We start from the raw sequence: 13,526 nt of genomic DNA on the forward strand, positions 1-13,526 counted from the left end.
GTCTCCACTCCCTAGTTGATATTTTTTCAGACATAGGGTCTCCACTCCCTAGTCTCTTTTCCAACATAGGGTCTCCACTCCCTAGTTGATGTTTATTTTAGACATAGGGTCTCCACTCCCTAGTCTCTTTTCCAACATAGGGTCTCCACTCCCTAGTTGATGTTTATTTTAGACATACGGTCTCCACTCCCTAGTCTCTTTTCCAACATAGGGTCTCCACTCCCTAGTTGGTGTTTTATTTTAGACATAGGGTCTCCACTCCCTAGTTTCATTTTCCAACCTAGGGTCTCCACTCCCTAGTTGAAGATATTTTCAGACATAGGGTCTCCACCCCGTAGTCTCTTTTCCAACATAGGGTCTCCACTCTCTAGTTGCTTTTATTTTAGACATAGGGTGTCCACTCCTTAGTCTTTGTTTTCTCAGGGTACACCAATCCCGATATTGTATTTGCTTTCAATAATAAAATAGTATAGAGTTTTGTTACAAATAACTCACAAAATTTTCCTAGTGAAAACTGGGGCAGAAAAATTTCGTTCGTTCTTTTATTTTGGTGTCTGAGTAGGTTTTACCTCGAGGCACAGGGTTCAACATGAACAAAAGAAGAGGTCTCAATCCAGAATAAAGAAAAAGAAAAGAAGTTAATCCAAAATGCAGTAGCGGATGAAAAGATGTGGACTGCTCAAGGCATTGAAGTCACGAGCATTGCATGTCTCGTTTTGATGAAGAAAAGCCGTAGAAGAATGAACTAGCACCTGCAGCTAGCAAACATCAAGATTCAGGTCAGAGTCTGCGTAAGGAACAAACCAAGACTCAAGATCAAGCTTCAGAAGACTTATAGATAGAAATCTTGTAACTCATAGTTGATAGGCTTGTTTTGTTGCTTTTCATTTTTGATTTTGGTGTAATAAGGAGCTCAGCAAGAAGTAACAACAGTAACGGCAGTAAAATCACAGTTTCTCGGTAGTCCCAGCTACCAAAATTCCTAGAACTACACTGACCTGATTCCTTTATAGCCAAGGATATGTAAGCAACCTCCGAAGCAAGGTTCAGTCAAAAATATTCAAAATGCTTCCCATGGAGTATCAAACGGGCAAAAATTGCTCATAATTGCTCACTTTATCTTTGCCCGAAAACTCTTTATGTTTTCGAGCAAAGAGGGGCAGCTGTAAGCACGTAATTTTTGCCCGATGAAAAAACTCCTACAAAATTAACAAAAAATAAATCTTTCTAATAGTTTTAATGTTATAGAATTTTAGGAATTCCCCTGTAATTGTTTGTTTGCATTTAGTTACATTTTGTGCATTTTTAATATTTTAAAGTCATGAAAAATACCAAAAAATATTTATTTCTTCATTGCATAGCATTTTAGATCTTAATTGCATTTAAAATTTAATTACACGAATTAATTATATTATTAAACAAAAATCACAAAAATACCATGGGCTCTTATATTTTTAGCTTTTAGTTTTTAATTATTAATTTTCTTTCATTAGTTTTAGGTTAATTAATTATTTAAATATTAGAAATAGTGAGTAAGTTATTTTGCAAATTAGAATTAAATAAGAATCTAATTAGGATTTTTAGTTAAATTTGTAGAATTTAAGATGAAAGAAAACAAAGAAAAGAGAGGTTTTGTTTGGTCTTTTGCAAACTGGGCCAAAAGCAATGGTTTCCCTTTCGATTGGGTTTGATTCATCCTTTCAATTTCAATTGAGTCTATCTCAAAATTCATAATCAAATGTGGATTTTCAGTCGCAAAATGCAAAATTCAAATTTCTGAAAATCGAAATCATTAACTATTGACTTAGAATGCATGAATGACTCTTGGATTTGAATCTCCAAATTTTATTTTCCTAATGACATAAGAAAATACAACTTGATATATAACTAATCCAATGCTGTCCAAAATCCACCCCCAGCCCAGACCTTTTAAAAAATCCGGTCTATCCTCCCCTCCCAAATAACCAAAACACCGCCGTTTGGTTGCATCAATTCTTGGCCGTTGATTACCCATCATCCAACGGCCCGGAACTGATCAAGACACCCCTTAGTGGAGTGGGAAAGGCAGAAAAGACAGGAAACACAAGCTCAAACTTCAGAATTTTCATTACCTAAAACTGCCCAAAATTCCCCCTCCTAACCCTAGAGACCTCCACACACTTCATCTCCTTCATTCTCTGTCCCGCCGCCCAGAAATTGCCCCATGGCGGCGGCCCGTCGCCAAATCTCCCCAATTTTCACCAGACAATCCTCAGCCTTCCCCTATAACTAATCCCCCATTAATTTTCCCAAAATCCTCACGAAGGTCGCCGAATTTCAAATCTTAGATTACAGAAAACCTAAGGTTATCTCTTTCTGATGTTTTCTTTTACTCGTTTTGGACTCGAACTTACGAGAATCAATTGCTCTTAACACGAGCAATCAATTAACGCAAGTTTGAGCCCATTTCGATGTCTCTGAGGTCTGGTCGAACACTACCTACTAGTCAAATTCTAGTCACCCCATTTTTGGAGTTCGAAGCTATCTTTTACTTCCCAACCTTTCCATGTTTTCTGTGTTTCACCTTCGTTTATTTTACTGGCCGCATTTTTTTTATCTTGGTGATATGTTTGCTCGATTATTGACTATTGTGCGCATTAGTTGCTATTATTAGCTCTGTTTGTTCACCACTGGAATAAGGTATTGATGATCATTCCTTTTAGCTTTTGAATTAATTTTGGAGCAGTTTGTAGTTCATTAGGACTAAGTTAGAATTTTGAATTATTTTCAATTGATATCTGGCGGTGCATAGTATCAATAGAATGGATCAGTTGCTTTGGGTTGAGAGTGTGGATTGGGCTAAGAATCAGGCCCAAATGCAGGCCCAAATGCTGCTAGAAATTTAGGTCCCCAAAACTGAGTTTATAATGGTTGAGAAACACTCCAAAACAAAGAGAAATAATAGGATAGAAGAAAATTTCTGCTACTATTTAAAAGGGCTGCTGATTTACTTTCATATTTTGGGATTTTAATCAGTTTCGTGAAGAACATTCTTGTTTCCTGCTGAATCTGGGAACTGCTTGCTCGGCTAAGTTCTAGCTTTCATCATTTGGCCTTTATTGGGCCTCTCATTGTTGTTTGCTGCGAATTAGGTATGCTCCATACTAAATTAGTTGTTTTTTGAGTTTATGAAACGAGGAAATGAATTGTTTATGGCCTGCTGCTTTGATTTCCAAATTTTGAATGTTTAAGTATGATATTCAAGTTTTGAATTCCCTGCTAAAATCGTATATGAGTGGCATGTTCTGCAGCATCCAATTTAAGCCTTTTTCGTCCACTAATGTGCTTCAAACATGTTATTTTTTCCATGTTGAAATGAATCATGAATCATTCGTGTTATGAAGATATTGATATGGCATTGTCTTTTAGTTTGTCTGTTTCCTTTATCTTCGACTGAAAAATTGCACTGGTGATTTTATATTATGAACAACTTAAACTTGTGATGTTGGCCAGATAATAAGAGCGATTTAAACTTGCGGGAATATAGGATGTTGGAGCAAAGCTAGTTATTCTGAAGCAATCCATGAAATTCTGAAACCGAGATTGTATAAATATATGTGTACCCATATTTTGTTGGTTAAGTTTTGTAGGATAACACCAATTGTGGCTAGGATTATTTACTTTTGTAATAGTCTAAGTTTAATGTGCGATTTGTCTCTTTGATTGGCATTTCAAAGTTGTCAAACATTTAGCTAGATTTGTAATCATATTTGAAAGCTCGATGTTGTAATCTATTGTTCGGTGATTTGATGATCATAATTGTCATGTTTCGCATACTAGCTAATTTAGAGGATGTGTCTTTGTTCTCTATTGGCTAACAAGTTATTGGGCTCCAGGCCCATCTCGGATTGGAGAAAAGAAAGGGGCTAAATGACTTTCCAACCCATTTTGCTTTATTAACAAATCAAAACTAACCCAAAGAATTACGTTGTACGTAAGATGTTTGGCAATCTGCCAACACACTTGTGTTCTTTTTTTTCTTTCTTTTTTTTTTTTTTAAAATTCCATATACTTGGACCTTTCATGCACGATTTTAAACTTAGAAAAATCAATCAAACCATGAATACTCGTAGTTTCCTTTAGGCGCGTAATTATTCATCACAACTATGGGTACAATTCCCGTGACGTAGTTGTGATACATAATTCCCAAAATTTGGGTGCACATTTCATGTGACTTGATCATCACTTCAAATAATAATAAAATCAACATGTTGTAAATCGCGGGTGCACTTCATGTGGCGTGATTAGCAATATGTACAAAAACAAACGAGTGCGCGACATCGCGTCTTGTTCAAACAAATTTCATAAATATTAAAAGCGATTTAAAATTTAAAAATACACAATAGGTTTTAAACATGTAATAAATCAGATAATTAGGCCAATTATTAATAGTTGAGCGACCGTGCTAAAATCACGGAACTCGGGAGTGCCTCACATCCTCTCCCGAATTAACAGAATTTCTTACCCAGTCTTCTGGTTTCGCAGACTTTAGAACATAGTCAAATTTCCTCGATTTGGGATTTAAAATAAATCGGTGACTTGGGACACAATAACAAATATCCCAAGTGGCGTCTCTAAGTTAAATAAATAATTTTATTTCGATTAATGTCACTTTAATTGAAAACACTCCCTATCCCCTCGGGAAAAAGGAGGTGTGACAGATTAAAAATGATCGAGGGCAGTGCCTATTGTCGATCCTTAATATCTCAAATCTTGGACCCTCAAATACAACTTTATAATTTTATGCTAAGGCGTTTTAACCCTTACATAAATCAACAAAAACACAACAGATTCAGAAGCCATGGAATGGAAAAGTTTTATATATTCATCAAAATCTTTTTTACAAGGGCAACACGGCCCGATGGAGGTTCTTTACAAAAGGCCAAAGCGGCGTCGACAAAAATACAAAAACTATCCAAAAGCTTAAAAGGCTTAGTTGTCTCCGGGAGCAGCTTCATCCTCGGGGCCCTCTCCACTTTCGGATCCGATCAGGCTCTTAGAATCGTCGTCATCAGGGTAAGCTAACCCATTGGCTTTAGCTTCGAGCTCCTTAACGCTCTCGATCTCGGCTGTAAGATCGAAGCCCCGAGCATGGATCTCCTCAAGAGTGTCCCTTCGGGATTGGCATTTGGCGTGCTCGGTGACCCTATTTGCTCGAACATGAGCAGCCTCGGGGACCTCCTTTGCTCGGACCTGAGCAGCTTCGGCGTCGGCCCGGTAAATGGCCACCACTACATCAGCATTGGCCTTGGTCGCTTCAATCTCCGATTTGGCTGCTTCAAGCTCTCGGACCAGCTTCTCTCGATTGGAAATTGCCGAACCCAACTGAGACTGGAGCTCCTCGATTTTTTTAGCTTGCACCAAGTTTTTCTCTTTCATGCTTCGAAGTTGAATTTCAGCCGAGGCCAGTTGGGCCCTAGCAGTCTCCTTTTTGAGGCAAGGCGGTCCATGTCTTCTTCCACTCTTCGGCCTCAGTTTTCACTGCATCTACTTCCTCGCGGAGTTGCCCGATCACATCGAGCTTTTGTTGGACCTGCGGGTTCGAACCATTAGCCATCACGCCCGAGTCACCGCCATTAAATTTTAAGATTCTTTTTACCTGTTCGGCCAGTTCGGCATGTTATATATGAGCCATTTCTAGCTCAGCACGACGTAAGCCCTCGGACCTCGGCGTCATACTGGCTCAGCTCCCCTCGGGATCGGAGGAAAGCCTCATGATGAAGCACTGAAGCCTACAAACATAGAAAAATGAGTTATATAAAGGGAGAAAAGTCTAAGTACAAAAATGGACATCGACAAGGAAATCTATGATTACCTAGTTTAGAGCCTGTTGAGCTTCGTTTAAAAGACAAGGTGTTTCCACCTCATCCATCTTGGCTTGGTCTTCTTCAGTGACCAAGCATCGAAGATAGCTAGCCAACCCTACGGGGGCATAAAGAACCCGAGCATCCTCCAGGACCGAGATGATAGTTGATCGTTTACGCTCGGGATCAGCACTGGGGGCCGGAAATTGATTGGTCAGTTTAAATCTCGAGGAAGCCTCACTCGAGCTCTTCCTCAGTACCACCAAGTCACCTAATGAATAGCCACAGAAAGGGTCTTCTACTCCATGGACCCCTTCCCCATGGCAAGTCTCCGCCGCCTGAGCTTAATCTATCATCGACTCAGTGAATGAAGGAAACGAGGGGGAATCTACGATATTTATCACCCCAAGTAAATAAATGGGGGCTCCGCCTTCATCTCGGGAAGCTTCAAGCTCGGTTTTTACACTAGCATCAACCGTCTCCTTAGTAGCCTTCTCACCTCGAGGCGAGACATCTTCGGCTCTTTCTGGCTCGGGAACTTCGGCTGAAGCCTCCCCCTCATTCACATCAAGTCGAGGCAGAGCAGACTCAGCTGCCACCGGCTCAGTAGTTCCTTGAATCTGGGTGCCAGCTCGCACATGGGCCACCGGCCCGAAGTCTTCTTCTTCTTCTTCTTCCTCGGGCTCTTCCCTTAGCCATTGGACTGACTCCAAGGTTAAAGGGATGATGTTCCCTTTGGGTTTACAGGCTGTTTTCTTTTTGGGCTTCTGCCCCTCAGAGTTTGTGGAAGTCGAAGCCCTCTTCCTTTTCTTCTCCCTCACCGGCTTCGAAGTAGATGATGGGGGAGGGATTTCTTCATCACCAAAAGCGGGCCTCATCATCACATCCTTCCGAGACCTACAAAAGAAAAGAAATGAGTAAGTTCGGAAAAATATTCGAACAGTGATCAAATCATTAAGTCAGGAAGAAAAATTTTACCATGACTACTAGCCTTCCATCGACCCTTCTCCAAATCGCGCCATGCGCGCTTAGCATGTGTCGACTGCTATATTAATCTCCTGACCTAGTCCTTGATATTGGGAACTGTGCCTGGCATCCAGGCAATGGCTGCATCAAGTAAAACACTGGTAAGAAAAGGTGACAAAACGAATGCAATAAACAGAAATTAAGGACGGAATTATACTTATGCTTGATATTCCATTTCTCAGGAAATGGCATACTCTTGGCCGTGATCAAGTCCGGGGTCTTCACTCGAACAAATCGGCCCATCCAATTCCGGTCTTTGTCCTCATCTATGCTCGAGAAAGGTGCCCTGGTGGCCCGACATTGAAGCTTTATTAGTCCTCCTCGATAGAGCCGGGGACTATATACGCGGATGAGATGGTCGAGGATGAAGGGAAGCCCATCAATTTTGCTTACAAAGAAACGAAGTAGTATCACTATTCTCTAGAAAGAGGGATGAATCTGGCCGAGGGTCACCTCGTATTTCTTGTAGAAATCTATGATAATCGGATCCAAGGGGCCCAACGTGAAGGGGTAAGTGTAAACACTTAAGAACCCTTCCACATGGGTGGTGATTGATTCTTCTGGAGCTGGCACCACCACATGTTTTTTACCCCTGTTGCAATCTTTTTTAACCTGGGAGAGGAGTTTTTCGGTTATCGAGCATATGCACCTCGATACCAGCTCGCATTGATCTGGCACCGAGGAAGTCTTTTCAACCTTGAAATCAGAATCGAGGAAACATCCTTCGGGAAAAAACTCTTCAGGGCGTGGCTCCGCTGCCGGTTCCTCATTGGCCGGCCATGACGATGAAACAGTCTCCTTTTGTGGAACGGTTTTTGAAGTCTTAGACATTTTTACTTTTATGAATGAAGAAGAATGGGAGCTAAGGAGGAGCGCTTGGTATTTTGTGATGAAACAAGCGAAAAAGCCTAGAGATCTGAAAATACAAAGCCTTGAGGGAGGCAAAGGATTTTGTAGATTAGAGTGAAGAAGATTTGAAAAGTAAAGTTTGAAAAATGAAGAAGGAAGGATTATAATTTCTCAATGACGGTTCAAAGCCGGTAATGGCCTACCGTCGACTGACGCGCATTAAATGCCTGGAAAACTGTACCGACAAGACGTTTCAGTTACCTCTACTGCTTGCGTCATGATACTTACGTCATGATGTATCGAGGTGAAGATCGAGGGCTCAAATCGTTTCTTGTCATTACTCTCCAAAAAACGAGGGGACTATCTGTATACGGTCAAAATCGAGCTTGCCCTTTTTGTATGATTAATCGAGATCGGGGTGTGGCAGGCCAAGGTTCGACTCCATGTCATACCGGACCATGACATGAAGTTAGATTGCCAAGCTCGTGACTCAGGGACCGATCGAGATCGAGACCAGCCAAGATCGAGACCAAGCAGGATAGAGATCGAGCAAGATCGAGGGAAGCCCGCCAATCCAAATAACGAAAAGCCAAGATATCCGTGATCGGGCGAGGATCACGGCGGGAATCTTGGCACGTATCAAGAAGAGGCCTATTAATCAGCTAATCATGGGATTTCTTACTGTATTTAGGATTGTATTAAGGGTAGGACTCCCCTACTATTTAATGGGGGTCTGATCATTTGTAAAGGACATGATACTCACGTTACATAAAGCATTATACTATCTTCTTCTTAAGCTCTCAATACTCTGTTATTCTGTTCATATTTTTCAGTGAAATACTTGTTTGATTCGAAGGCGACCCGGCTCGAGAATCAATGCTATACATCTCTTTTGGTTTGCTTTATTTCTATTTGAGGTTAATTTCAATATCAATTTGCGTTTTTCTCAGTTTGTGCCAAGTAAAATCACGTGTCCTTAAAAACACAATATAAATTCAATTGTTATCCATTTTTAGGGTAAACAAACATAAACTTCAAACATTAATGCTAGTTTTGGAAAAAAAAATATTATATAAGAAAAAAATGTCTGTGGAGACAAGATAGTTGAAACTAAGTGGGCGTTTGGACATAAAAATTGTAAAATTTCAAAAAAAAGGTGAATCTTTTTTTTCAAGTGAAAATAGTATTTAAAAATTAGAGTTGTGTTTGGACATGAATATAATTTTGGGTTGTTTTTGAATTTTTGTGAGTCATCCGAGTAAAAATTATAAAAACAGCTTTTTGGAGTTTTCAAATTTTCGAAAAATTCCAAAATTCATCTTTAAGTGAAAATTATAATTTTTATAGCCAAACACTGATTTCGAAAAAAAAATAAATGTTTTTCGGAAAAAAGTGAAAAAATTCTTCTGTCCAAACGGGTAATAAAATACTAACGGAGTAACAACATTTGAAAGAGTAACTAGTGTGGTGAAATTCAATCCACGTAGAGTGTGCAATTTTTTGTCATCATCATATTTGGCGAAAAAACATAAATTAAAACGGGATCTTTTTTTTAAAATGATAATTTTTTATGCAGCTCAGATGTAATTGATAATACTCGTGATCACTATAAATTTTTTATTTTTTCAAAAAATTTGACCAATTCTCGATTTTCTGTGTCGTTCTTGAGCAGGGGACATGCTAATCTTCCTTGTATCGTTCCAACTTTACGGATGTCTCGAAAGGGACTAATCACTATAACTTAATATTGCCATTTGTCAAAATGTACATCTTTTTATTCTCAGGAGTAACACTCAAGGGGTGGTATAGATCGACAAGTTATACCGAGATTATAATGCAAGAATTAATTACGTAGGAATTAATACTCGTCCTCTATCCTTTTCATTCTTTGAAATGGAGGGAACAATATACTGTTTTCGTCCAAGTTTATAACACTTCCAAGTTTATAACACTTCTATTATGTACACAGGATTAAAAGAGGAAAGTAGTGCATTCCATCCCCATGTTTGAGCTCCTGATCTCTTCATACAGTAATCATGAGACTTAAAAACTTCATCTTATAGAGACTTGATCAATGTCTCAGCTTTTTTCATAGTTCTGTAGTGCCAAATTTGCAAAACTTTTCGGATTCAAGCTTCTTTAGACCAAAAGGTTGTTGTCAAAATAGGAATCTCTCCTTTTCGAATGTATTCTCCTGCTCTTCCATTTCCCTGATCACACAACAACAACAATAATATACGCAGTGTGATCCCACAAGTGAGGTCTGGAGAGGGTGGAGGTAGAGGGGTAGTTTCCCTGATCACGTTAGGTTGTAATAGTTCGCAATTCTCAGATAAAGCTGTTAGTTTAATTTGTAAGGTGAGTAAAACCATTCAACTCCGCCTGGTTGTGACGCTGGGAAATGAGATATACAAGAAAAGCCACATATGCTGAAGCTCCCATGCAAACAACAAAACCAAACAGCAGGCCGTTAACTTCAGAAAGGAAGAAGCTCAACATAACATATCCATTGATCATTATTACCAGAGCAGCTACTGTCCAAACAGTTCTCTGCAATCAACAAGTGAAATATGAGATACTGAACATAAGGTCCTCAGTCCTCTGTCATAAATATTTGGTTTTGAGAAAAACAAGATTCCAGCCTTTAACTAAGGACAGCCATTCATTTCTTTTTTAGTTAAGACCAATTTTAATTGAAAAAGCACGTAAAAGGGGTGCAGCTCATATGCAGAAAGCAACCTAGAAACCTGTATGCGGGATAGCTCTAAATGAAAAAACGGACATAATCTACATGTTTAGGGAAATACAAAAGCCCTGCCAAATAATCTAAATTTTTAAACAAAAGTTCTCCACCTATCATAGCTACATTCTTAATTTCCTATAGTCGTAGCTTGAATCATATCTTCAAAATTCCAATTCAGTAAGGGTAACAAGAATAGGAAGAAAGAATAGAGGTTGTACTCCAATTTTCTCACTTGCAGTTCAACTTAACCTATTTAAGAGGGGAAGTACAGACATTATGGCGTTTTAATCACGCAAAACAATCTAGAACTGAGGAAACTGTAATGGTGGAAGCAAAAACATAGAAGAATTTAACATTCTTCCTTAATACAATGAAGAGATAACAGTTGTTCTTTTTATCAGCTGAGTCTGTTTATAGCTTAGGACAAAGAAAGCTACAAACAGTGACATCAACAAAGAGAGGTTTGGATCCTTCATACGTACTGATGTATGGGAAATCTCTAAAGTGGTGTGAGCAATTTGAGTCAGTTTAATTAGCAACTAGTAGGTATTAACTATGCCAATTAATTATATGCAAGACATACATGTCACTGATTAGTCTTTTGAGAGGCTAATCATCATGCTAAAGGCCATTAATAAGGCGATTCCTATCATAATCAGTATGGTAGAGCTTCTGATATGACTAATTACCTCCATAAGCTTCCCAATCTTGAAGACTTCCATGATCTGCTCATTTGACACCAATGTTAGAAGAGGAATAATAGCAAATGGGATCACCATTCCTTGAAGTACATTTAGCCATTCGTTCAAAACATCGAGTGAATCCTCTGATCTGTTGAAATATATGGCCACGACTATGGTTGGCACGATAGCACAACTCCTTGTAATCACTGACCTTATCCATTTCTTCATCCGCAGATTCAGAAAACCTCCCATAATAAACTGACCAGCATAAGTACCAGTCATCGTGCTACTTTGACCAGCGGCCAAAAGGCCAATGCCCCATATGTAGAGAATTGGAAACAACCCTCCACCATATCTTTCTTGAAGATATTGCCCAGCATTTACTAGCCCTATGCTATTCGCTTGTGGAGTTCCATAGAAACCTTTGGCAAAGACAGTTGTTACCATCAAATTGATAGAAAATGAAACAAAAACAGCAATTGATGACTCGATCGTATAGTAGTTCAATGCCTCTTGAACTTTTTCTTTCTTTTTGGGATCAATTTTCCTTGTCCGCACCAAAGCAGAGTATAGGAACACATTGTGAGGAGTTATGACACAACCAACAACTCCAACAGCTTTCTGAATTGTCTTTGAGCTGAGCCTTGGTAGCAAAAGACCTGAAAAACAAACCAAGCTAAAGAATTTAACGTAGGCACAGAATTGATATTGGCCGCAGAAGTAAGGAAATGCTCATGTGAAAACAAGTTTTCTGACCTATTATGAGTTCCTTGCCATTAGGCCTAGTCTCAGCAAACATCCAGGCGAATGATAATGCCATAGTGGAAATTAGAACAGCAAAAAAAGCTTCTAGTTTCCTTACTCCATAATTTTCCAGAAACAAGAAGATGAAGCTGTTATTGAAACATCACAATCATTGTCAGCAGAGCAACATATCAACAGGCGTCAAGAACATTTCATCACATAATTTTATTCATATTCTGTAGGCCAAGACATTGAAAATTAACATTTTCAGTTTCAAAGGATTGAACTAAAAAACTGAAGGTGGATCTAGGATTTTTAGAACATGGATGCACCACTAAAAAAAAGGAGAAAAAAGAAAGCTTTTAGTTGGAACTGATCCCTCTTCCTTTGGTAAATAACTCAACACTCCACCAAACGCACAATTAAGCCTTTTTGGAGCATGGGGCCAGCAATAATTAGATCAATTCTAAGAGATATGTACATAAAATACCTAGTTTGTCGGAAAGACCATAGATTCACGTGCACCATAATTTGGGCCTAAATCCGCCACCCAGGACAACGCCAAAGGATGTGGGTTAACAACCAGTGAAGTGAGTGAAAATCATAACAGAGACTAGGGTTTAAATCCCCATTGTGACAAAAATGATAGGTGATTTCTCCTAATCTGCCTAAGCATTGGTCGACAGAATTATTCGGCTACCCTGTGGTGGTGGGAGGTAGCCGGGCATCCAATGCAACAGTATTCGGTCGAGACGCGCACAAAGTGACTCGGAGACCATCATTATAACACAAACAAATACTAACAAAAAGGGGAAACAAGAAAAGAAACAAAAGGAAAAGGAAAAGCTCACCAATCTGAAGCAGTAATGAGGACACCACCCCAAAGAGGAATAACCCCACTACTAAGTATCTTAATAGCAATGGCACTTCCTATAACTTCCTGAATATCAGCTCCAATCAGAGCCACCTCCGCCATTAACCAAAGCAAAATCCTGGCCCAATTTGGATATTCCTCCCTGCAGATTTCAGCCAAGTGCCGCCCCGTAGCAACACCCAATCTAAGAGACAATAGCTGTATAAGCAAGCCCATAAAAGTGGACCACATAAGCAACCAAAGCAACGAGTAGCCCGCAATGGCTCCAGCCTGTAAATCTCCTTCCAAATTTCCAGGATCAAGAAATGCGACGCTCATTAAAAATCCAGGCCCTGTAAACTCCCATAGCTTCCTCCAAGAAAAAGGTGGGACCATCTCTGGAACATCACCGGCGTCAACTTTCTCGATTTCAATGGCCAAGACTTTATCTTTAGCCTGATGATTATCATAATCATCACCATCATCATCTGATAATAGACGATTCGATTCTCGTATGCCATTGTGCTTCGGTGATGGAGAACTCATCATAGTTTTCTGACTTAGTTGTAGACGTTTTTTTTACTAGACATGGCCAAAATTTTGGCTCTGAATTTCAATGACGGAGCTAAATATTTAAAAACCAACAGACCTAGATCTTGTCGATGAAGGTGCGTACAATAAAATACGACAACCATTTTAATATTGACCACATAAAAGTGAAAGTCAAGGAGACAGGATTCATCAGCGTCGGTGATTAAGGTTGGGGGACCACCATTTGCATTTGT

The 13,526-nt window shown here is 39.4% G+C and overlaps 1 protein-coding gene across 1 annotated transcript; it reads right to left on the bottom strand.

Moving 5' to 3' along the window:
* Positions 1-9,544: 9,544 nt before the first annotated feature.
* LOC109240368 (metal transporter Nramp2-like) lies at positions 9,545-13,498 on the bottom strand. The gene is made up of 4 exons (XM_019406999.1): positions 12,740-13,498; positions 11,901-12,037; positions 11,151-11,803; positions 9,545-10,268 (listed from the first exon to the last, which is right to left on the bottom strand). Exons 1-4 carry the CDS (start codon positions 13,288-13,290, stop codon positions 10,065-10,067), a joined length of 1,545 nt encoding a protein of 514 aa, XP_019262544.1. The 5' UTR covers positions 13,291-13,498; the 3' UTR covers positions 9,545-10,064.
* Positions 13,499-13,526: the final 28 nt, after the last annotated feature.

This window comes from Nicotiana attenuata, unplaced genomic scaffold (assembly GCF_001879085.1).
Source record: "Nicotiana attenuata strain UT unplaced genomic scaffold, NIATTr2, whole genome shotgun sequence".
NCBI lineage: Eukaryota > Viridiplantae > Streptophyta > Magnoliopsida > Solanales > Solanaceae > Nicotiana > Nicotiana attenuata.